General features: G+C 40.7%; 2 protein-coding genes across 4 annotated transcripts; one reads left to right on the forward strand and one right to left on the reverse strand.

Moving 5' to 3' along the window:
• Positions 1 to 371: 371 nt before the first annotated feature.
• UNC50 (unc-50 inner nuclear membrane RNA binding protein) lies at positions 372 to 15,417 on the reverse strand. 3 transcript variants are annotated; one of them, XM_025464545.3, is made up of 6 exons: positions 15,248 to 15,417; positions 13,775 to 14,058; positions 12,912 to 13,032; positions 1,719 to 1,858; positions 1,531 to 1,632; positions 372 to 690 (listed from the first exon to the last, which is right to left on the reverse strand). In XM_025464545.3, exons 1-6 carry the CDS (start codon positions 15,415 to 15,417, stop codon positions 554 to 556), a joined length of 954 nt encoding a protein of 317 aa, XP_025320330.2. In that variant the 3' UTR covers positions 372 to 553. The 3 variants fall into 3 exon arrangements, with proteins under 3 accessions (XP_025320330.2, XP_025320340.1, XP_025320350.1); XM_025464555.3 differs by lacking the exon at positions 15,248 to 15,417 and adding an exon at positions 15,108 to 15,241; XM_025464565.3 differs by lacking the exon at positions 15,248 to 15,417 and adding an exon at positions 14,802 to 14,957.
• LOC112670694 (cytochrome c oxidase assembly factor 5) lies at positions 15,380 to 22,475 on the forward strand. Its single transcript, XM_025464586.3, has 3 exons — positions 15,380 to 15,514; positions 21,149 to 21,232; positions 21,940 to 22,475. Exons 1-3 carry the CDS (start codon positions 15,416 to 15,418, stop codon positions 21,979 to 21,981), a joined length of 225 nt encoding a protein of 74 aa, XP_025320371.1. The 5' UTR covers positions 15,380 to 15,415; the 3' UTR covers positions 21,982 to 22,475.
• Positions 22,476 to 22,721: the final 246 nt, after the last annotated feature.

Genomic DNA, 22,721 nt, shown 5'->3' on the forward strand with positions numbered 1-22,721 from the left:
AAAGGAAAAGACACTGATTATCAGGGTTATATAAGTGTTCACTCTCTCTCACGTATACTAAGGAGAGTAGCCACCATGCACCGCTTCAATCGAATATATTTTGTATAGAAAATGTTGTAAATGATGATTTTATGTCCTATCGTACAGTGATTCATCTTTGAGTTACGTTACGGGTCAAGGAGACTTTCGAAGGTTATACTAGAATCCCGTGGTCTACACAAATGTTTAAAATACAACCTCTTAGAAAATGGGGACAGACTATATATCTTGTCAGTAACAGTGGTGGGGAGCATATGATGATCATCAAGTTCTCCAAATGGGATTTCTTTCAAAAATACTTAAAGCTTTATTAGAATGAATAAAATACATGCTTTAGTTTAAAAAATATTTATTATAGAAATGTACATTTAATTAGTTTTAAGGAATGTACCTTGACAATGGTGTCAACATATGTATTTTCTCAAATTTGCAAACTTTACACCTGAAGATATCTACAAAGATAGTTTATTTACAAGTTTTGGAAGAAATCGATGGAATAGTTTCAATACTGCTTTCATTTCACTCTGTACTTATAGAAGGAACACAGTGTGTGGGTGAAGTTCCATCCTAGTGCTAGTGACAGGCCGTAGAGCAGAATGAGAGGTGCAAACGGATAAAGAAGAATAACTGTATTTTTCAAAAATGGCAATGCTGGAAAAGAAAAATTTATTTTTTTAAAAAAGGAAATATGACTAATGAACATTCTGAAAGTTATTACAACAGGTGAAGCCAAAAACAAACAACAACAACAACAACAAAAAAAAAACCCCTGAATGTTCTGAATTGGGGAAACGCTGCTCTAAAGCCAGAGTCTGCTACTTGCTCTGCTGCTGGTGCCGCCACCTCCTCACGGCTGACCAGAGAAGCTAGTCATACTTGAGCACCAGGGGTGTGTATTTACAGTAAGGGTCTCATCATCCAGAGTGACAAGAAAGGACAAGCCGGATTATGTTTTTCATTACTACGAAAAAGAAACTTCTAGCAGGATTAACAGTAAATTTGAAAACTGCGTCCTCACGCTAGCAGAGGTTGGGCCTGACTTGTGACCATCTGTAGAACCACACAGTGATCGTAAAAACAAAGGGAGGCAAAGGTTTAACACCTTGAAATACGTTGTTCATAAGGGTGCCTTTACCTATGTGACCATATGTCAGCTCCAACTCATGCCCCACTCTAAGCCCCTACTGGGACCAAGAATGGGAAAGCCAGGGAAGAAAGGAAATGGGGTGTGGGTTCCTACAAGTAACCTGGAAATATCAACATGGTTTAAACATGGCTCCTTAAAATTATAAAATTTGTTACATACCAACCATGCCACTTTTTAGCTGCATGACCATTAGTTTCTGTACCCTCGTCTGAAAAATGGGGTTAAGTAAATCTAACTGTGAAGATTAAATGAGGTAATTCATATAAAAGTAAGCTAATTGTTATTACAGCAAAACCACCCCACCTCCCACCTATGTTCTCAATCAAAACTGTACCATGACTTACCACTGTATCCTAGGAAGGTTACATAGATGTAGTAGCCAACTGCCACCAACCATAAGGTATTTCCAACTAAATATCCAATGAATGTATCCGTCAGGATAACATCTGCAGAAGAGGTGTACAATGAATCTCTTTTCAGGGCATATAATGGTGACTTTTTGATGCTCATTTAAGAAGTAACTGCTACTTACGGTTGATGAAGAAAAGCTGGATAAAATGCAGAATGACTAGGAGGGGATAAAAAGCATTCAGATGCACATCAAAGGCATAGCCCCATTCCACATCATAGTCTCTGCTTTGCCGTTTCACTAAATACTTGTTAGAGATAAACCTAAAGAGCAAAGTTAAAATTTCTTTCATAATATAATAAGATTAATTCCAAGCAGTATTCTAGATACTGGAGACAATGTGATGAGCAAAACAGATCTCTGCCTTCCACCTAGTTGGAGTCGTCAGATGGCATATATGGAGAAAAACTCAGCAATAAGGAAGGACAGAAAATATAAAGTTGAAATGCAGTGTTAAACAGGATAGTCCTGGGATCCCTGGGTGGCGCAGCGGTTTAGCGCCTGCCTTTGGCCCAGGGCACGATCCTGGAGACCCGGGATCGAATCCCACGTCGGGCTCCTGGTGCATGGAGCCTGCTTCTCCCTCTGCCTATGTCTCTGCCTCTCTCTCTCTCTGTGTGACTATCATAAATAATTAAAAAAAAAAATAGACAGGATAGTCCTATGAAGGTTAACACCTGGGTCAGGACCCAAGGGCAGGGATGGGAATTACCCTCATTCCAGGCAGAAAGGCGTCTAAACACAGAAGTGGAGGAGGACGGAGGAAGGGGCAGGGTGTGGCCTGTTTGAGGCTGGGTGAGGAGGCCTGCTTGAAACAAGTGAGAAAAGCAGCAGGACATGAAGTAGGGAGCCAGAGCTTATGGAGCCTGTGGCCATTTTAAGACTTTTGGCTTTTATTCTCGATGAGATAAGGAGTCACTGCAGTTCCCAGAAGGATATCTGACTCACTGTTTTGACACGGTTTCCTGAGACTGGATTTGACTGAGAACAGGTTACAGGGACAAGAGGGAAACAGGGACACCGGTGGGGGAGGCTACGGCGAATGAGAGATGAGCAGGGGTGGTAGCAGTAGAGGTGGTGACATGGGGGAAATGCTATGGTTGGAGGGCAGCACCAACAGGATCTGTGTTAGTACTGCATGTGGAATAAGATAAAAGATGAACAGTCAAGGATGACCAAGATTTCCGTCTGAAACCAATGGGAGGATTGAGCTGCCATGAACTACAGTGAGCAAGATCGGTTTGGGGCAGTGCAGAAGTCTGGATGTGAACCTGTGATGTTGAAGATGCTGGTTAACATGGAGTAAGAAGTATATAAAGTCTGGAATGTAGAGGAGAGGTTGAAAATGGGAGATACAAACTCATCCATGTATAAATATTTAAAGCCATGGGCCTGCATAAGACCCCTCCCCCCTCCAAAAAATGAATGCAGATACAGAATAGGTCCAAGCCTCACACCTAATAGGTCACCTCTCCATTAAAAGCTCAAGGAATCAGGAGGAACCGGTAAGGGAAGGGCTGCCAGTAACCTCTCTAGCCATTAAAACAATTCTTCAAGCTTCTGTCCTTGTTCTGCAGCATAGCCTACCAGCTCAGTTAACTGATGAGTGGATGAAAAAGCTTTTAGCTCACGACTCAAGAGCTCTCATTCTGTGGTTTTCCTCCTGCTGCTCCTACCCCTTTGCTTACTCCTTAGATGCGCACTTTCCAGGCTTCTGTCTTCACTCTGAGTCTTACCTCTGGAACACAGACATGCCTTCTGGGAGAGCTCAAGACATCTGTAGTTTTCACCTCCCACCTCCACATTTAATAATGCCAATAATATTCTCATCTTGGCCCAGACTGGTAGGTTCAGAGTCATCTACCCCATGGCTACTCTACCTTTATTTCCACTTAAGTCCTCAAGACACCAGAACTCAGCATGTCTGACATGGAATGCTTCATCTGCACCTGCCACTTTTTCCTACCCTCATCATACCCGATTATCGCAGAATGTTCTCAGATCCATCTCTCTCCTCTCTTCCTGAGTTCACCACATTGTCTGGGCGTGCTCTGCTCTTGTGCAGACCCCCACAGTTGTATCCAGCCACACCACTCTCCTTCAGCTCCTTCACAGCCACAGAAGACTTTACTTCAAGTGTAAATCTGATATTTCCTTATTCCAAAGCCTACATGTTCTCCACCTCTCCTCCTCTCCCCAAACAACATATGCAAGCTATGAGATAAAGTCCAATTCTTTTTTCTGAACTGCACTGAAGGCCACATTCTATAGTCACGTATCTTCTTGAGCTGGTGAGTGTCACCCTGCACCACTAGACCCAGGATGTTGCTCTTGTGCATGAGGAATCAATGATCCCATCTCCCCCAAACACCTCCTCCTGCTGATTCCTTGGCACATCTGGGATGACAGCAACTACATGTCATCATTTCTAACACAGTTCACAACACGATGCAACAAAATATAGGTTTTGAAAAATATACTGAGTCAGTCCCTTTTCTTTTTTTTAATGAGTAGGCTCCACGCCCAACATGGAGCTTGAACTCACAACCCTGAGATCAAGACTTGAGCTGAGATTAAGAGTTGGAAACTTACCCGACTAAACCACCTCAGCACCCCCCACCCAGTCCTTTTCTACTTAACTAATATGGACTCAAACTAAAGGTGCTAAACTCCAGAACGACTTGATTTCTATGGCCCTATAGAGTCAATGTTACAATGATAGAATGCCTGCTACAATCTATTCCTTTGAAAGCCCTATTTACTGAAACTGTTTCATCTGCCATGCTTTTTGATAATGAATATGTAACTTCTATTAGTTAGTAGTATTCTTTTTAACCCAAATGTTAGAATCCCAAATTAATGACACATACCATTTATTGACTCCCAAGCACATACAAAACTTATACTAGTAAGGAGTTACAAATGAACACATTGCTATCAGAGGTTAAAGTCTCAGGACTTTATTTAAAATGTTAATAACCACTATTTATTGAGCACTTCCTATATACCAGGTACTTTTTATACCACAATCTTTTCAAATATCTTACAAATTAGATCACTAACTCCATTTTACAAAAGAAACTGGGACTAAGAGTTACAGTTAGACTGGGACTAATGAGCTGGCATGTGAACCTAGGCCTCTCTGAGACTAAAATTTCCGTAGTGTTTTCTCTGATACATGATGCCCACAACCTCTACTCAAACACTGGCCTTTTATGAACTCACTTAAAACATCCAATCCCCTCATCTGGCATGCCAACCATATTGGAGCCTGCATCTATGAGAAAATGGAAAAACCAAATGCTGGATTTATACATTTCTACTCAGTACACTACCGTTGTTAAACCAAACCCAGAAGTCAGACTATGTACCTGTCCAGTAAAACCTGTGTGTCTCAGCAAGACGGCACCAAGTTTAACAAATCCTTTTTCAAATGTCCTTCTTTTAATATCTGATATTCAGAGTAAGATTCCATAAAATAATCCTCTATAGCTTAAACATCTAGAAGTGACCCACTGACAAATAAAGGTGAAAACCATGCCATCATTCAGACAATGTAAGCAGAACTGGCTAACTGCATAATATTTTTGCAAAACCAGGGACTTTGTTAATATAATCATTATTTCAGTTCACTTATTTGCTGCACTTTGACAATACAGACCACCCCTTAGAGTATTTTCTGATACAAATAGTGACACGGGAGGGCAGGTTCTCATAATCCTAGCAATCAAAATTGATGCTTTCAGGAGACCGTCCAAGATGGTGATGGAGGGACCCTGAACTCCCCTCCATGGACAAACCAAATCTATACCCACATATAGAGTAATTCTTCCAGAAAAAGAACTGAGCGCTGACGGGCTGACTGAACAGCTTCTGCACAACAAAGGACAGAGGGACCACACAGAGAACATGAGAGACAGAGGCACAGAAACAACAGGAACCCCCCACTTGATGCTGTCAACTGTGAGGGGTGGGGATAGAACCAAGGAACCAGGAATAGACTATACCACCCTAACGCATGGAAAAAAGCCCCACTGTAAAAGGGCAACTAGGATTCAAAGGAACCAGTCCTTGAGCATCTGCCAAATGGCTGGGACCTGAGGAACTGGTCTCCAGGGTTCAGAGGGCTGGCAGGTGCCACTGTGTATGTTCCCTCCCCCACCAGGCCCAACACTGACAGCGTAGATGGGAGCGGGATATGGCCACCCCAGCTGGCCTGCCACTTCAGTGAACCCTGGGACCCTATCCCACACCAGCCCAACTCCCACTGAGGTGCACACAAAAGAGCAGTGGTTTATGTTTTTATTTTATTTTTTAAAAAATGTTTATTTATTTATGATAGTCACATACAGAGAGAGAGAGAGAGGCAGAGACACAGGCAGAGGGAGAAGCAGGCTCCATGCACCGGGAGCCCGATGTGGGATTCAATCCCGGGTCTCCAGGATCGCGCCCTGGGCCAAAGGCAGGCACCAAACCACTGCGCCACCCAGGGATCCCAAGAGCAGTGGTTTAAAACACAACTAGAATATAAAAAAAACTAACCCTCAGCCAAATGGCCATGGCCTGTGGGAACACATTCTGGGGCCAAAGGGGCTGGTAAGCACCACTGCTTATGTCCCCCCAACCCCCATCATGCCCCATCACTCAGACTGCAACAGGGCACAGATGCCCTAACTGCCCAGCACTTGAATGAGCCCCACACCCCTAGCCACAGCAACTTTAGCTCCAATTCTCCCACCAAGGCCCCCACTGTGCAGAGCACCCTGGAATCACCAGCCCAGTTCGAATCCAGCTTTCCCAGCAGGGCACTGCTGGGAAAAAAAACCTAACAAGATAGGAATAAGAACAAACCTACCAATAGCTACTTTCAAGGTAAATGTCTAAATGCTCCAATCAAAAGACATGGTGTACTGGAAGTCTAGCCAAAGCAATCAAACAACAAAAAGAAATAAAAGGTATTCAAACTGGTAAGGAAGAAGTAAAACTTTAAGTATTTGCAGATGAATTGATACAATAAATAGAAAATCTGAAAGATTCCACCAAAAAACTGCCAGAACTGATAAATGAATTCAGTCACATTGCAGGATACAAATCAATATACAGAAATTTGTTGCATTTCTATACCCAATAATGAAGTAACAGTAAGAGAAACTAAGAAAACCCATTTGCAAATGTACCCCAAATAATAAGATATCTAGGAATCAACCAAAGAGGTAAAAGACCTGTGCTCTGAAAACTTAAAAACACCAGTGAAAGAAATTGAAGATGACACAAAGAAATGGAAAGACGTTCCATGCTCATGGATTGGAAAAACAAATAGTGATAAAATATTCATACTATTTTCATTCATACCAAAGCAATCTACACATTAATGCAATCTATCAAAATACCAACAGCACCTTTTACAGAACTGTAATAAACAATCCAAAAATTTTGGAACCACGAGACCTTGACTAGCCAAAGTGAGCTGGGAAAAGAAACCACAAAGCTGGAAGCATTACAATTCCAGATTTCAAGTTATACTACAAAGCTGTAGTGGTCAAGACAGTATGATACTGGCACAAAAATAGACACATAGACCAATGGAACAGGATGGGAAGTGAGAAATGAACCCACAACTATATAGTCAATCTTTGACAAAGCAGGAGAAAAAGACCATCTCTTCAACAAATGGTGTTGGGAAAACTGGACAGTGAAGAATGAAACTGGACCATCTTTCTTACACCATACACAAAAATAAATTCAAAACAGATTAAAGACCAAAATGTTCAGACCTGGTATCATAAAATTTCTATAAGAGAACATAGGCAGTAACTTTGCTGACACTGATCATAGCAACTTCTTTCTAGATAGGTCTCCTAAGGCAACGGAAAAATAAAGCAAAAATAAACTATTGGGACTACATCAACTTAAAATCTTCTGCATAGTGAATGAAACAATCAACAAACTAAAAGGCAACCTATCGAATGGGAGATATTTGCAAATGACCTATCCAATAAAGGGTCAGTATCCAATATAAAGAACTCATAAAACTCAACACCCAAAATACCAATAATCAAATTAAAAAATGAGTAGAAGACATGAACAGGCATTTTTCCAAAGAAGATATATGTCCAGATGGCCAAAAGACACATGAAAAGCTGCTCAACGTCACTCATCATCAGGGAAATGCAAATCCCTCTCACCTGTCAGAATGGCTAAAATCAACAACACAAGAAACAACAGGTGTTGGCAAGGATGTGGAGAAAAAGAAACCCTTCTGCATTGTTGGTAGGAGTGCAAACTAGTGCAGCCACTTTGGAAGACAGTATGGAAGTTCCTCAAAAAGTTAAAAAATGAACTGCCCTATGATCCAGCAATTGCATTATTGGGTATTAACCAAGAGAATACAAGAACACTAATTCAACGGGATACATGCACGCCTATGTTTATAGAAGCATTATTTATAACAGTCAAGATATGGAAGCAGCCCAAATGTCCACGGATTGATGAATGGATAAAGGAGATCACATCAAACAATGAACTATTATTCAGCCATAAAAAAGAAAGAAATCTTGTCATTTACAACAATATGGATGGAGCTAGAGAGTATAATCCTAATCAAAATAGGTCGGAGAAAGACAACATATGATTTCACTTGTGTGGAATTTATGAAGCAAAACAAGCAAAGGAAACAATATAAGAAGAGACAAATTAAGAAAAAAAACACTTAATTATAGAGAACTGATAGTTACCAGAGAGGGGAAGGGGGACTTGGGTAAAATAGGTGATGGGGATTAAAGAGTGCACTTGTGATGAGCACAGGGTGTTGTATGGAAGTGCTGAATCACTCTTTTGTACACCTGAAACCAGCGTAATATTGTATGTTAACAGGAATTAAAAATGTAAAAAAAAAAAAAAAAAAAAGGAAAGAAAAGACAGGGTAACTGAATGGATAAGAAAACAAGACTCAACTATATGCTGACAATAAGGCTACCTTCAGACCTATAGACTCATACAGACTGAATATGAAGGGATGGAAAAAGATATTCTACGCAGATGGAAGCCAAAAAAAAAAAAAAAGAAAGAAAGAAAGAAAGGCCGGCCAGGGAAGCAATACTTCTTTCACACAAAAATAGCTTTTAAAACAAAGACTGTAACAAGAGACAAAACAAGGCGTTACATAAAAGCATTACATAATGATAAAAGGTTCCATCCAACAAGGGAATTTAGCAATTATAAATAACTATGCACCCAACTATGAGAACACTGAAATACATAAAGCAAATACTAACAGACATAAAGAGAGAAATAGATAGTAACACAAAATAGGGGACTTTAATACCCCGCTTACATCAATGGATAGGTCATCCACACAGAAAATCGGTAAGGAAGGACAACATATTAGATACACATATACAGAATATTCCCCCCAAAACCAGCAGAATACATAATCTTTTCAAGTGCATAGGACATATTCTCCAGAACAGACCACAGTTTAGACCACAACACAAATCTCAATAAATTTAGGAAGACTGAAATCACATCAAGCATTTTTTCCAACCATATGGTATGAAACTAGAAATCCATTACAAGAAAAAATGGAAAAGTCCCACAAACATGCACAGGCTAAACAACCTTTTACTAAAATAACAGGTCATCATCATCAACTACAACAACAAAACCAAAGAGACAAAGTTCCTGAGACAAATGAAAATGGAAACAATGTTCCAAAAATCTTTGGGACACAGCAAAAGCAATTGCCAGAGGGATGTTCTAACAGGCCTACCTCAAGAAAGAACAAAAATAAACATTTCAAATAAACAATGTTATTGTTTGAAAACAATTTCAAATAAACAATCTAACTTTAATCCTAAAGGTATGAGCAAAGAACAAGCAGAAGCTAAAGTTAACAGAAGAAGGAAGCAATAAAAACTGGAGTAGAAAGAAATGAAACAGGAACTGAAAAAACAATAGAAAAGATCAACGAAACCAAGAACTAGTTCTTTGAAAAAATAAACAAAATTGATAAAACATTCAGCCAGAGTCATCAAAAAGGAGACAGAACCCAAATAAGTAAAATCAGAAATGAAAGAGAAGTAACAACTGACACCAGAGAAATACAAAGGATTACAAGAGATTATTGTGAAAAAATATATGCCAACAAATTAGACAGCCAAAAAAAAAAAAAAAAAAAAAAAAAAAAGAAAAGGATAAATTTAATTATACAACCTTCCAAAACTGAATCAGGAATACAAAGTCTGAAAAAAATGTATTATTACAAGTAATGGATTTGAATTGGTAATCAAAATACTCCCAAAAAACAAGAGTCCAGGACCAAATGGTTTCACAGGTGAATTCTACCAAACATCTACAGCAGAGTTAACACCTATTCTTCTGAAACTACTGCAAAAAAACAAAGAGAAAGGATATTTTTCAAATCAGTTCTACCAGGAAATCTTTACCCTGGTACCAAAATCCGACAAAGACATTACAAAATAGGAAAAGTATAGGCTAATATCCTTGATGTACAAAGATCCAAAAATACTCAACAAAGTATTAGCAAACCAAATTCAGTAATACATTAAAAGGATATTCCACTTGAAGTGGGATTTATTCTAGGGATGCAAGAATGGTTCAATTATGTGCAAATCATTTAATGTGATACATGTTAACGAAATGGAAGATGAAAATCATGATCATCTCAATAGATGCAGAAAAAGCATCTAACAAAATTCAACATTAGTTCATGATAAAGCTACCAACAAAATGGGTTGAGAGGGAATGTACCTAATATAACGAAGGCTATAAATGACAAACCCACAGCTAACATCATACTTAATGGTGAAAGGCTGAAAGCTTTTCTTTTAGGATCAGGAACAAAACAAGAACATACATTCTCACCACTTTTATTCAACATAGTACTGGAAGTCCTAGCCAAAGCAATCAGACAAGAAAAATAAAAAGCATCCAAATCGGTAAGGAAGAAGTACAAATGTTTCTATTTGCAGATATATGATACTATATATAGAAAACCTGGAAGACTCCACCAAAAAACTATTAGAACTAATCAATAAATTCAGTGAAGTTACAGGACACAAAATATACAGAAATCTCTTGTGCTTCTGTACACTAATAATGAAGCAGTAGAAAGAGAAACTAAGACAATAACCCCATTTATAATTGCACCAAAAAAATACCTAGGAAGAAATTTAACCAAGGAGATAAAAACCCTATACTCTAAAAACTGTAAGACACTAATGAAAGAAATTGAAGGGGACACACACTTGGAAAGATACTCCATGATTGTGGATTGGAAGAATCAATATTGTTAAAATGTCCATACTACTCAAAGTGATCTACAGATTCAATACAATTTCTATCAAAACACCAATAATATTTTTTAGAGAATTAAAGAATTCTATAATTTGTATGGAACCACAAAAGACCCCAAATAGCCAACGCAATCTTGAGAAAGAAAAACAAAGCTAGAGGTATCACAATCCAGATATCAATATATACTACAAAGCTACAGTAATTAAAACTGTATAGTACTGGCACAAAAACAGATTGGGGGTGCTTGGGTGGCTCAGTTGGTTAAGTGTCTGACTCTTGATTTTGGCTCAGGTCATGATCTCAGAGTCATGAGATCAAGTCCCCTGTCAGGCTTCATGCTATGCATGGAGCCTGCTTAAGATTCTCTCTCTCCCCCTTCCTCTGCACCCCTACTCCCGCTTGCTCTCATTCTCTCTCTCTAAAAACAAAACAAAAAACAAAAACAAAACCAGACAGATCAATGGAACCAGATATAGACCCAAAAAACAAACTAACACATGGACAATTAACCAATGACGAAGGAGAAAAACATATACAGTGGGGAAGACAGTCTCATCAATAAATAGTGTGGAAAAACCTGGACAATTACATGCAAAAGAATGAAAATGGACCATTTTCTTACATCATACAGAAAAATAAATTCAAAATGGATTAAAGAACTAAATATGAGAAATGAAGCCATAATGCTCCTAAAGAAAATATAAACAGTAATTTTTTGGATATTGGCCTCAGCAACATTCTTATGGATTTATCTCCTCAGGCAAGGAAACAAAAGCAAAAATAAACTACTGGGACTAAACCAAAATAAAGAGCTTTGCACAACAAAGAAAATCACAGACAAAATAAAAAAGCAATCCAGTGGATAGGAGAAAGGATTTGCAAATGATATATCTGATAAGGGGCTAGTATCCCAAATATATTAAGAACTATACAATTCAACAATAAAGAAAAAAATCCAATAAAAAATGGACAGATGACCCGAATAATTTTTTTTTAAAGAATACAATCAAAAAGCCAACAGATACATGAAAAGTAATGCTCAGCATTACTTAGCATCAGGGAAATGCAAATCAAAAGTACAATGAGATATCACCTTACACCTGTCAGAATAGCTAGTATTGAAAAGACAAGAAATAACCAGTGTTGGCAAGGATGTGCAGAAAAGGGAACCCTTGTGCACTGCTGGTGGGAATGTAATCTGGAGCAACCACTGTGGAAAACAGTATGGCAGTTCATCAAAAAATTAAAAACAGAACCAGTACTGGGTATTTATTCAAAGAAAATAAAAACACTAATTTGAAAAGTTATACGCACCCCAATGTCCATTGCAACATTATTTACAATGATCAAGATATAGAAGCAACTAAAGTGTTCATCAATAGTTGAAGGAATAAAGAAGAAACGGGGTGTATATACACACACAGACACACACACACACAGGAATATTACTCAGTCATAAAAAAACAATGAGATCTTAGTATTAGTGACAACATAGATAGACCTAGAGGGTATAATGATATGCAAGATAAGTCAGGAAAGACAAACACTGTATCATTTCACTTATATGTGCGTCTAAAACACAAAATGAACAAAAAACAAACCGGTTCATAAATACAGAGAACAAACTGGTAGAGGAGAGGAGAGTTTAAGGAATGGGTGGTATAGGTGGAGGGGGTTAAGAGATACAAACTTCTAGTTATAAAATAAATCAGACACAGAGATAAAAAGTACAGCATAGGGAATACTGTCAATTTTATAACAACACTGTAAGGTGACAAGTGGTAACTACACTTATCTTGGTGAGCATATCATAATGTATATACATCTCAAATCTCTATGTTGTACACCTGGAACTAATGTAACATTGTGTGTCAACTATATTTCAATGATAAAAAAAAAATTTAAACTCATGCTTTCAGTGCACATCAGCTACTGTATCTCTAAAGGAAGCAAATGCAGGCTCTACAGCAGGACTTGAAAAATCCAAATTATGATACTTACCACATTAAAGTTGATATGAGAAGACCAACGCCTACACAATCTATGAATACAACCCAAAGGAGAAGCTTTATCGTTTCAAAAAATCCCATGTCCAGAACAAAGCCAAATCCTATAGTGGACACTGAAAGAAAGATTTGTGTGATAAATTCAGGACAGGTTCTGAAAAGGCAGTCACATATTTAAGCCCAGGTAAAGGTGAAAAAAATCTTATACATTTATATCCTAAAGGTAGTTAGGACTCTCTCACTACATTATTGGAGAATTTAAAAGTAGTTTCACAAGTTTGCATTGGTACTTTTAGCACTCTCACTCTAGATTTGCCCGTGAAATGCAATTTCCCATCTTGATAGTCCTTTTCACAGTTAGTTTGCATTTGATATCAACTTCTTTATCATAGCAGTTAAAAGACACGGAGTGACTCTGTCTTCTGCTTTTCCATGTTCCGAAGAAACAATTTACTCTGGCATCTGCCTGGGACCTTCGAAACCAGAAAAAACAACACTCTTTCCTGTGAGATTTTTGAGGCTTCAGAAAAGAAGAAACAGCTTCAAATATCCTAAATCCTGACCCACAATATGTTTATAACAAAAGATTTTGCAAAGGACAAGTACAATCTAAAACACTAAGTTTCGGGGCACCAGGGTGGCTCAGTTGATTAAGTTTCTGCCTTCGGCTCAGGCCATGACCTTGGGTCTTGGGATAGAGCCCCGTGTTGGGCTCCCTGCTCAGTGGGGAGCCTGCTTCTCCTTTTCCATCCGTCCCTTTCCCTGCATCCTCTAATAAATAAATACAATCTTTTTAAAAAAAAAACAAAAACAAACCAGTCTGTTCTTCAACTCTATTACAGAAAAACTGACACTTACCACAGAGCCAAATACTTAAGAGGACCAAGAAAGCAGGGTCATCTCTGGCCCACTGATCCTTTGTCTGCTTTCGGTAATGAAAATTTCTGTAAACTCTCTGTGGGGAAGTAAATAGGTAGAGCATCTGCCATGCAGCAAACTCAAAGTCCATCTGCCGAAAACGAAAAAGTCTTCTCAGGTATTTGTAGCGTTTTGCTCCAGCCGTGTGTCTTGCTGCATCTCTGGAATTCAACACTCCGTTCCCCTGCACTAGGGAATTCACTGAAGTACTCGGTAACATCTTCCTAGATAGAAGAAAAAAAAAATCTTTTACAAGGATATCCTCTTGTATCCTCTTCTGAGATATTCAGGAGGGATGCCATCTTACATTTCCGCCCCAATCCTTGGTAAATGTCAGGGGTCAAAAGCTAATGGAGGTGGTTCTGAGGCTTATTTGGGGGCTCAAGAACTGTCCCTTCCGAACCCTCACAGCACTTCTACGGGGTCTGTAGGTTTCCCACGCTTCACCTCTCTCAAGCCTGGGGAAGCTCCCCCTAGTAGTCACTGTTAACCACAGGGAGGGAGGAGAGGGAGGCAGAAAGAAAAGCACTAGGAGGTGAAGGGACCCCCTCAGGAGCACAGAGAGGACTATGGAGCCAAAACTCCCGTGCTCTAAACCACCAGGCCTTTTAAGGGAATCGGTTTTAAAAGCCAATTAGAAACAATGTTACCGACGAGGTAAAATAATGGCATGTTCACATGGGTCCATCAGTGCAAGACCACCAAGCAACTCTTTCACTGGAATATGATATAAAAACAAGATTCAAGCCCCATAGTGCATTACTCCGTGAATAGTTCAGCAGAGGGAATGGCAGCGTGGGAGGCCGGTGGACCCAGCCTGGAGCCCGGGGAGCGCGGCTCACCGTCCAGCCCTCACAGGCCCGCCGCCCAGTTCCCGCCCCGCCCCCAGGCCTCCCGGTCGCCCCCGGCGCCGCGCCGGCTCCAGAGGCTCCCCGTCACCCCGGGGCTGCGGGGAAGGTCGCCATACTTAGCAGATGAAAACACAGGACGCCCAGTTACATTCGAATCAATCTCAGATACAAGTATAACTTTCAGTAGAAGACTGTCCGAAACATTGGGTGGGACAGACACGGACACGCTGTCGGTCGTTCATGAGAAATTTAAGCGTAAACGGGCGTCGTTGGCTTATTTATCTGGCAGCCCTACCGCAGGCCGAGCCGCCGGACGCGGCTACGGTCACTCCGGGGCCGAGGGCCGGCGCGCCCTGAAGGGCCGGAGGAAAGGCGCCGGCGAGCCCGAGCCGCGCGTGCACGGAGCAGTCCTCGGGTCTCACCTGGAGCCGCCCTGCGGCCTCCAAGAGGTCCAAGCTAACCCGCCACCTCCGCCCAGCAGCCAGACCCAGCAGGCGCCGGGCCGACTTCCCTTCCCGCAACGTAGCCGGCGCAGGGGGCGCGGCGCGTCACGTGCACCCACTTCCGCCGTGCGCGCGGCCTCTCGGGCCCCGTAGTTTTCCGGGGGCCCGCCGGAAGTTGTGGCTGCAAGTTCCGGTTCCTTCCCTCCGCGGGTGTCCGTTGCGCCCCACAGGGGTTGCTGCGGCTGCGGACGCCAGCGGGTCTCGGCTGCTGGGGCGGGGACGCAGTCATGCCCCGTTATTACGAGGACAAGCCGGAGGGCGGCGCGTGCGCGGGCGTGAAGGAGGACCTGGGCGCCTGTCTGCTGCAGTCGGACTGTGTGCTCCAGGTAGCGCGGCCGGGCGCCCGGGGTGAGGAGACGCTGGAACCGGGGAGGCAGGACCCGACCGACGCCTCCCGCTCAGCCTGCGGTGGCGCCCAGGGGAGGTGACCCAGCCAGCCTAGGGATAGATCACGGCGCCAGCCTGGTGAACTTGGGCGGGTCGGCTGTCGGAGCGTCAGCTCCCTCCGGTGTTAGGTTGGGGATCATGAAACCTCCCCTTTGGATTCTCGTAAAGATAAACCATTTCGGTTCAAGAAACATTGATTAAATGTTGCCTGCCACTCCACTAGGTTCTGGAAGTATAAAGGAGAATGAGGCCGGTTTCCTGCGTGCTAGAAAATGAGAATCTAAATTATCAGAGAATTACATAAACCTGGTACTCTGTATTGACTAGTAGTTTCTCCTTTCTCTGTTCCGTCGTGGTCGAATAGATACTGACTTTCTCTTGGTTTGAAATCGTTTCTGAGTTGGAGTTATGTGCCTTCTTGAATAAGTTGTAAACGAAGCGGCTCCATTTTTTTTTCTTCTTCACTGTTCTGTCTCTTGCTTCCACCGCAGTCTCCCCTCACTACAATCATGTCTTCTCAACCTGAGTGCAGAGAGCAAGCGGTGAGGTCCAGAGTTGACGGTTGAGGTCCAAAGCTGGGTTCTAGCTTAGCGCCCAACTCAAACGCAAGTGCCTTTGCCAGTTACAAAGGCCTGATGAAAGGGCAATCAGTTGCGTGCAATTATTTTTTGCATTTGGAGATGTAATTTCAGAGTTTGCTCTTCAAAGGGAAAGACTATCCCCAAATGGACATGCATCATAAAGCTGTATCAGTGTTTCTGCTGATTCAGGATTTACATTTGGTTCACTGATTTTAGCAGTCAGCCGGACTGGCTGCCCAATTTGTCCTAAAACTTGAGTTGTCATGGGCTTAGGAGGCTCTCTAGTCCCTCTCACACGGAGGAGGAAACGGAGGTGCCCTGTCTTCACACTTTACACTTCCCTGCACAGGGCTTTTCCAGTCGACTGCTTCATTGGTGCAAATAGTCAGCTCTTAGTAATGCCTGGTAAGTGGCAGGCATGATGTCAAGGCATTGGTGATACCAAGATGAATCGGTTACAGTCATACCCTACATCACCTCAGTCTGATGGGAAGGACAGTCATGGAAGGGTCTAAATTCCAGCAGTATAAGCATCTGTGTAAGCATCTTGTAAATATTTGTTTAATGATTAGATTTAGGAACAACATCCCGTGGGAGTCCACTGGAGAGCAACTTATTTTTCTTGGGAATTTGGAAACTTCTCACAGAGGAGGTGACATTTGATAGGAGTCTTAAAGGCTGAGTAGTAGGTTGTCAAGTAAAGGAGTGGGGAATGTGGTGGTTGAGGGGAGAAGCTGAAAGAACAGCATGGGCAAGTCAGGGAGATGTGACCAGGAGAAGCTAGTGCTCTGTTGGGGGATGGAGAATGTGACAGAAGGCTTGAGAAGAAGGTTGGCATGTGTGAAGGCCCTTGTGTCTCAGAGTGAGGACCCTGAATTTATCTTGACATTCAGCATCAGGAAGGCCATGAGGATGAGCAATCAAGAGAATAAAGTACACAGTGGGACTGAGGAAAGAAACTCTAGGAGTGGAGGAAGATACTGAGGGCAAGAAGGATCCCAAGTTGTATTTTTGTAATAATTTATTCCGCAAACATTTGAGTGCCAAACTCTAATTTGGGACACATAGATGATTGGGATACATTCCCTCCTGCATGGAAATTAGATCTTTAGAAAGTGAGAAAACTAGACAAGATAGTGACCAGGACACATGCCACAAACTTAAGTTTGTGGTCTTATTGATGTTGGTCACTTAGGAGAAAATGATAATTATAAAAAGTACCTTAAATGGGAGTGCTTTTAGTTTGTGTTAAATTTACCGTAACTTCAGGGGGAGTGTAAAAGGGCAGTACTGAGACAGAACATCGAGTTTTGCAGATCTGGGACAATATCCTCTCTTCTCAGATGGTGTCACTGGCAGCTACAGCCCGCCTCTCCCCTCCTAGGGACTCTGAAGACCAAGGGACATTCTGTTGAGGTCTGCGTCTGCCCTGTGTGGCCGCTTCGTTTATGATAAGATTTAGCTTCTTGTATTATACAGAAGTTAATCTGATCTTTTGACAGATGGATGCTGTAATCTCTCCTTGCCAGTCTTTAACCCACTGAAAAAGCTGCTCGACCTCGTTCTAGGAAGGAATTCAAAATAGATGCTGCAATGAGAGAAAGTCAAGGAAATACTGGGCCTCGGAGAAGCTCAGGGTAATGATGATAAGGATGTCAGCCCCAGTGGGGCTGGAGAGGAAAAGCAAGGACAAGCAGATTCAAAAGGCATCTCTTGGATAGACTTCTTAGGATTATATGACTCCTGGGAGATCAAAAAGTTTGTCCAAAAAACCTCAATCATGGGTTATTTCCTTTGTGCCTCCATTAAGAAGCTCCCAGACCTCTGGGTTTCATTAGAATTACCTGGAGATGGGGGCAGAGAGCTTAGATATATAGATTCCAGTACCTCCAACCCCAACACCCATAAAAGTATCCCTTGTTGATTCTTGGGCACAGCCATGTTTGGGAATCACTAATTTTGACCTCAGAAGGCAAATGAGCTTGGGAGTGTATTGATTAGGATATAGGTTCAGGTACCTATTACAGAGATCCAGAATAACACTGCCTTAAAGAAGATAGAAAATTCTCTTTTGCTCTTGTGTGCGCCTATAAGTAGGGCTTGGACAGCTCCTCTCAGCCTTCCCTGAACCTAGACATTGTTGATCTTGTGGTTTTAGGTGCTATGATGGGAGACAGGATATTATTCTCAACTCATGACCTAAGATTGCCTATGAAAGGATGGTATGAACTTCGGTATACAAGAAGCTAAATCTTATCATAAACGAAGAAGGGGAGCAGCCACGTGCCTTTTTAAGGACCAACCCAGAAGTTTTACATTTCAGTTCCTCACATACTCCATTGGCTGGAATTTAGTCATGTGACCCAGCCTAGTTGCTAGGGTGTCTGGGAAGTCTAGCCCAGCCGTAGGCCTCACTAGAAAGGAAGAGTTAAATGTTAAGGGATAACTAGAGTCTGCCATTTGGCAGAGATGAAGGAGGATGAATTAACCCAGGACCTCTTTTAGATCTGGTGTATATAGATAGATCTTCCCAGCAGGCTGTTGACAGTATGGCTTAAAAGCTTATGAAAAAGATGACATCTTAGATAGTTTGGGGTAGCATCGGTTTATAGTTCTAGTCTTTTGTATAGTTTTATTTAGTCTCACTTATATGGGTAACACACATCCCATCAGCAGCATCTCATTACAAAATTTTGGGCTCCCCCAGCATAGTGCAAGGAAGCTTGCTACTCTGTTCTGATTCACTTTTGAGATTCACGGGTGTAGGTGGCCATTAAAATCTAGAACCTAAGCAGACAGACTAGAAAGTGGCAAGATTCCAGAGGATCAGGAATGCCACAGATGCGGTACCCTGTAGCATTTTTCACAGTAAAAACCAGAAGTGTGACTAGCACTTGCAAAATAAAGGTGTGGAGAAGTGGTTTTAGTTGTGGGGTTGAGGTGTCAAAATCTGCTTGAAGGGAAATCCTTGATGATGAAAAGCAGGTGAAATTGGGGTTACCTTTTTCCTGGGGCATGCACCCCGTGTTTCTATTTAGGTAGGAAGTATTCTAGCTAGGTTCTTTATTAACACTGAAACTGATCTGACTTTAGGGCACCTAATTCTGGCTGTTTGAGCTTTTAAAATTGACACTGAACAGGGTCATTTTTATTCTCAAAATTGTTTGACCCATTTTACACTGGAACTCAACTTGAGTAGGAAGGTTTCATCATTTTCCTTTATACTGTCAAGGACTGCAGAAGGCTAATGTTTATAAGCAGTATGGGTTTATTTCTTTAATGGAAATAATAATGTTAAGGTTTTGATTTTTTTCCTTCACAAATTGCATATCACATTTTGATGTCATTAAACCTCAGGTAATTCAGAAAATGTAAGTTTGGTCTACTTTTTCCAGATGTTTTCTATATATTTACATTAACAGAACCCCTTTAGCACCTCTGTTATCCCTCTGGCTCTCCTGCTTTGTGACAGGCCCACACTGGCAGTTAGCATTTGTACACATACATCTTTTCTGCTACCTGGTTTTAAAAGCCTGGTCTAGGGGCAGCTGGGTGGCTCAGTGGTTGAGCATCTGCCTTTGGCTCAGGACATGATCCTGGGGTCCTGGGATTGAGTCCTGCATTTGGCTCCCTGTGGGGAGGGAGCCTGCTTCTCCCTTTGACTATGTCTCTGCCCCTCTCTCTGTATCTCTCATGAATAAATAAAATCTTAAAAAAAAAAAAAAAAGAAAAAAAAGCCGGGTCTAGGCAAGGAAAACTAAAAAAAATAAAAGCTCTATCTAGGTGGGAATATCTAGTATTTATTTTTTAACCTCCCATTAACAGATTTAGGACCATTCTGAGTTTTTTTTAATAAGTTAGTCCTTGAGGGCTTAGTTTATTAATAGACAACTTAGCAGGATAGGGCATCAAAAAAGAAATTTTGCTGCAATTCAATTTTAATCTTGCTTCTTTGAATTGTGAAGTTTATTATTTGTAGATGCTTCCATGTTCCAACATCTTTAAATGCCTTTGTGTTATGCATACAACAGTGTATTTGTTCAAAATATTTTAAGATCATGAAGAGGTAGTATTAAAATTTTTATTCCATGTTTACCTTCAAAAAAATTCTACTAAATTTTTGCTCTTACCTAGTTTTGCAGTTGTTGCTTTGTCAAGTCTGATTTTTAAGTTATAGGTTAAAAAGTCTCATTTTAAGAATCAGAAATAAGCATATCTTTTGTGAATATTCTTGTAGCAGCATCCTATCTTTTCAACTTTCACTGCTTAAAGAGTTCATTTCACATCAGGCCCAGGCAGATCTCCTCTCACAGACATATATAAATTCTGTTAACATCTCCCTTTGCTCTTCCACGTCTACGTGGTTGTGCTTCTCCGACTAGAGAGCTTGACTTTTGCGGGCATTGGGGTGGGAATGTGCAGAGATCTGTTGGAGGTAAAACTGCATGCATTAAAAGGATGTAACTAGAGGCTTTAAAGTTACTTGATGGGACCTTCCAGAACAAACCCTCCCATTTCCCATGACAGCAGGCCTAATTTCTCATATGCATGTGTGCACGTGCACACACTCTCTCTCCTCTGACACACACACACACTACTTTGTTCTGTCTTGAAAAATTCTGGAGTGTAAAAAATTTAAAGACACTTAAGAAATCTCATTACTACTTTCACCTTTACTCTTTCTTACCTGTAAGGAGCTAAAAAATACCAGTTTTGAGATTTTTTTTTTTTATATAAACATTTTAAAGAAAAGTATCCCAAGGGCACCAGTGTTTTTAAGAACTCAAGGGCACCCTCAAAGTGCTCCAGAATTATGATACATCTTTTTATTCTGTCCTGTTCTTCCTAAACATCGAGTCAAAATGAACTGCATTTTCTCATATAATTTACTATTTTAAAATTTTTTTCAAAAAGTACTACTTTCAAAAGGATAGTGATTTTGTGCTTTGTGAGGAAATTTCCCAGATATTTATACTGTATTCTGCGTCCTAGGAAGGAAAATCCCCTCGACAGTGTCTGAAGGAAGGAAACTGCAAAGCTCTGAAATACTCATTTTTTGAATGTAAAAGATCAATGGTAAGTAAAGCTTTTGAAAAGCTTATGCTAAAAATTAGCTATACATAATTAAATATGGAATGACTTACTAATTACAGATAGGTTGCAGTGAGATCATTCAGAAAAAAAGGATTAGGTAATATTATTTACCTATTACTTGTACTCTGATACTGAAAAGAGTGGTCCAGGAAACATTTGAGCAGATTAATAGATTCTTACAGCCTTTGTCCAAGACTCACTATTAGCCCTCCAAGATGCAAATCTGCCTTGTTTATTGACTTTGAAACCCTCTACCTAGCCTACCACCCTTCAAGGAGGCAGCACTGTGAGGTATAAGTCAAAGAACATGCAATCATCCTATGACTAAATCCTTTTAATCCCCAGATAGCTGTTATTTCATATTTAAAAATTTCAAATACATTTGAACTTAACCCAAGCAAAACTGAATTAAAAAGTTGAGTTTGCTAGAACACATGTTGAGTGTAGTTCAGAGAAAAACATAAGTGTAATTTGGATTCTACTTAAGAAGAAAATCCTTATTGGGACCTTAAATGGAACTTTTCTTTTTAATGTCATCTTTATTATTATTTTTTCCTTTGGTAGCTCTGACAGTTGCCTTTTTGACTGTGCTGGAAACTGGTTTACTTCTGTCATGTCATGAGACCCCTTACCAAAGCTGTGTTTAATTGTGTTGTACAAAATTGATTTAACTGTACGTTTGTTTTCAGTTGGATGCCAGAGCCAGATTCCGAGGAAGAAAAGGATATTGAATGCTAGCATGATGAAGCCAAAATGAGAACAAGTTTTCTCCAGTCACTTACAAAAGAAAAGCCCGAATAGGAGACAGACTTTTTGCTGTATCTAGTGGGATGGTCCAGTTTTTCCCTCCATGAACAATGGAGAAAATGGATGAGTTCTGTTTTTGAATATGTATAAGCTAAATGATTCTCTTGCTCCAAGTTAACTTTTCAAGGAAAAATCTAATTGAACAGCTATGAGCTGGGAGCATCATACTGTTTGAGAATTTTTTGAAAGCATAAAAAGTGAAAAGATTGTTATTTTCCAACTTGATTCTTCAACCAAATGACACATTTGCACATCCTTTTGAATATTACGAAGGCCACCGATGGGACTGTGAAAATTGATAACATTGCAGTCGGGGGAGAAAATGTCTATCGGGAAAGTTTCGGATAAAGCTTTCTTTTACTCAATCTGTCCTATATGGTTCTGAAATAAATTTGTGTTTGATTCCTTGGAGAAGAAATGTTTCATTTGCACGGACTCACTAAATAACCTCAAAACTTTATATCAAACAGTAGGCATAGCTGAATGCAAACCTCCAGTTATGTTGCCAGGGCTCTTGGCCTCCATCTTGTGACTTTTGTTTCTGGCTTCAATTTTTGGTTGGTCCCTTCTCTACATAATGGGAAAGAGACCAGGCAGCCCAAAGTGTACCTCAAGACATGTGATCCAAAAATAAGAGAACTAACCTCCTTTTCTAGGGTTCACT

The sequence above is a fragment of the Canis lupus genome, chromosome 10 (assembly GCF_003254725.2).
Source record: "Canis lupus dingo isolate Sandy chromosome 10, ASM325472v2, whole genome shotgun sequence".
NCBI lineage: Eukaryota > Metazoa > Chordata > Mammalia > Carnivora > Canidae > Canis > Canis lupus.

Bases quoted from the DNA above. Each gene is read 5' to 3' on its own strand.
- LOC112670694 (XM_025464586.3), top strand. From the start codon at position 15,416: ATGCCCCGTTATTACGAGGACAAGCCGGAGGGCGGCGCGTGCGCGGGC. The intron at 15,515-21,148 runs GTAGCGCGGCCG...TCTGCGTCCTAG, and splicing joins AGTCGGACTGTGTGCTCCAG to GAAGGAAAATCCCCTCGACA. The intron at 21,233-21,939 runs GTAAGTAAAGCT...GTTTGTTTTCAG, and splicing joins TTGAATGTAAAAGATCAATG to TTGGATGCCAGAGCCAGATT.
- UNC50 (XM_025464545.3), bottom strand. From the start codon at position 15,417: ATGACTGCGTCCCCGCCCCAGCAGCCGAGACCCGCTGGCGTCCGCAGC. The intron at 13,033-13,774 runs GTAAGTGTCAGT...TCTTTCTTTCAG, and splicing joins CTTAAGTATTTGGCTCTGTG to TGTCCACTATAGGATTTGGC. The intron at 1,633-1,718 runs GTAAGTAGCAGT...CCTCTTCTGCAG, and splicing joins CCAGCTTTTCTTCATCAACC to ATGTTATCCTGACGGATACA.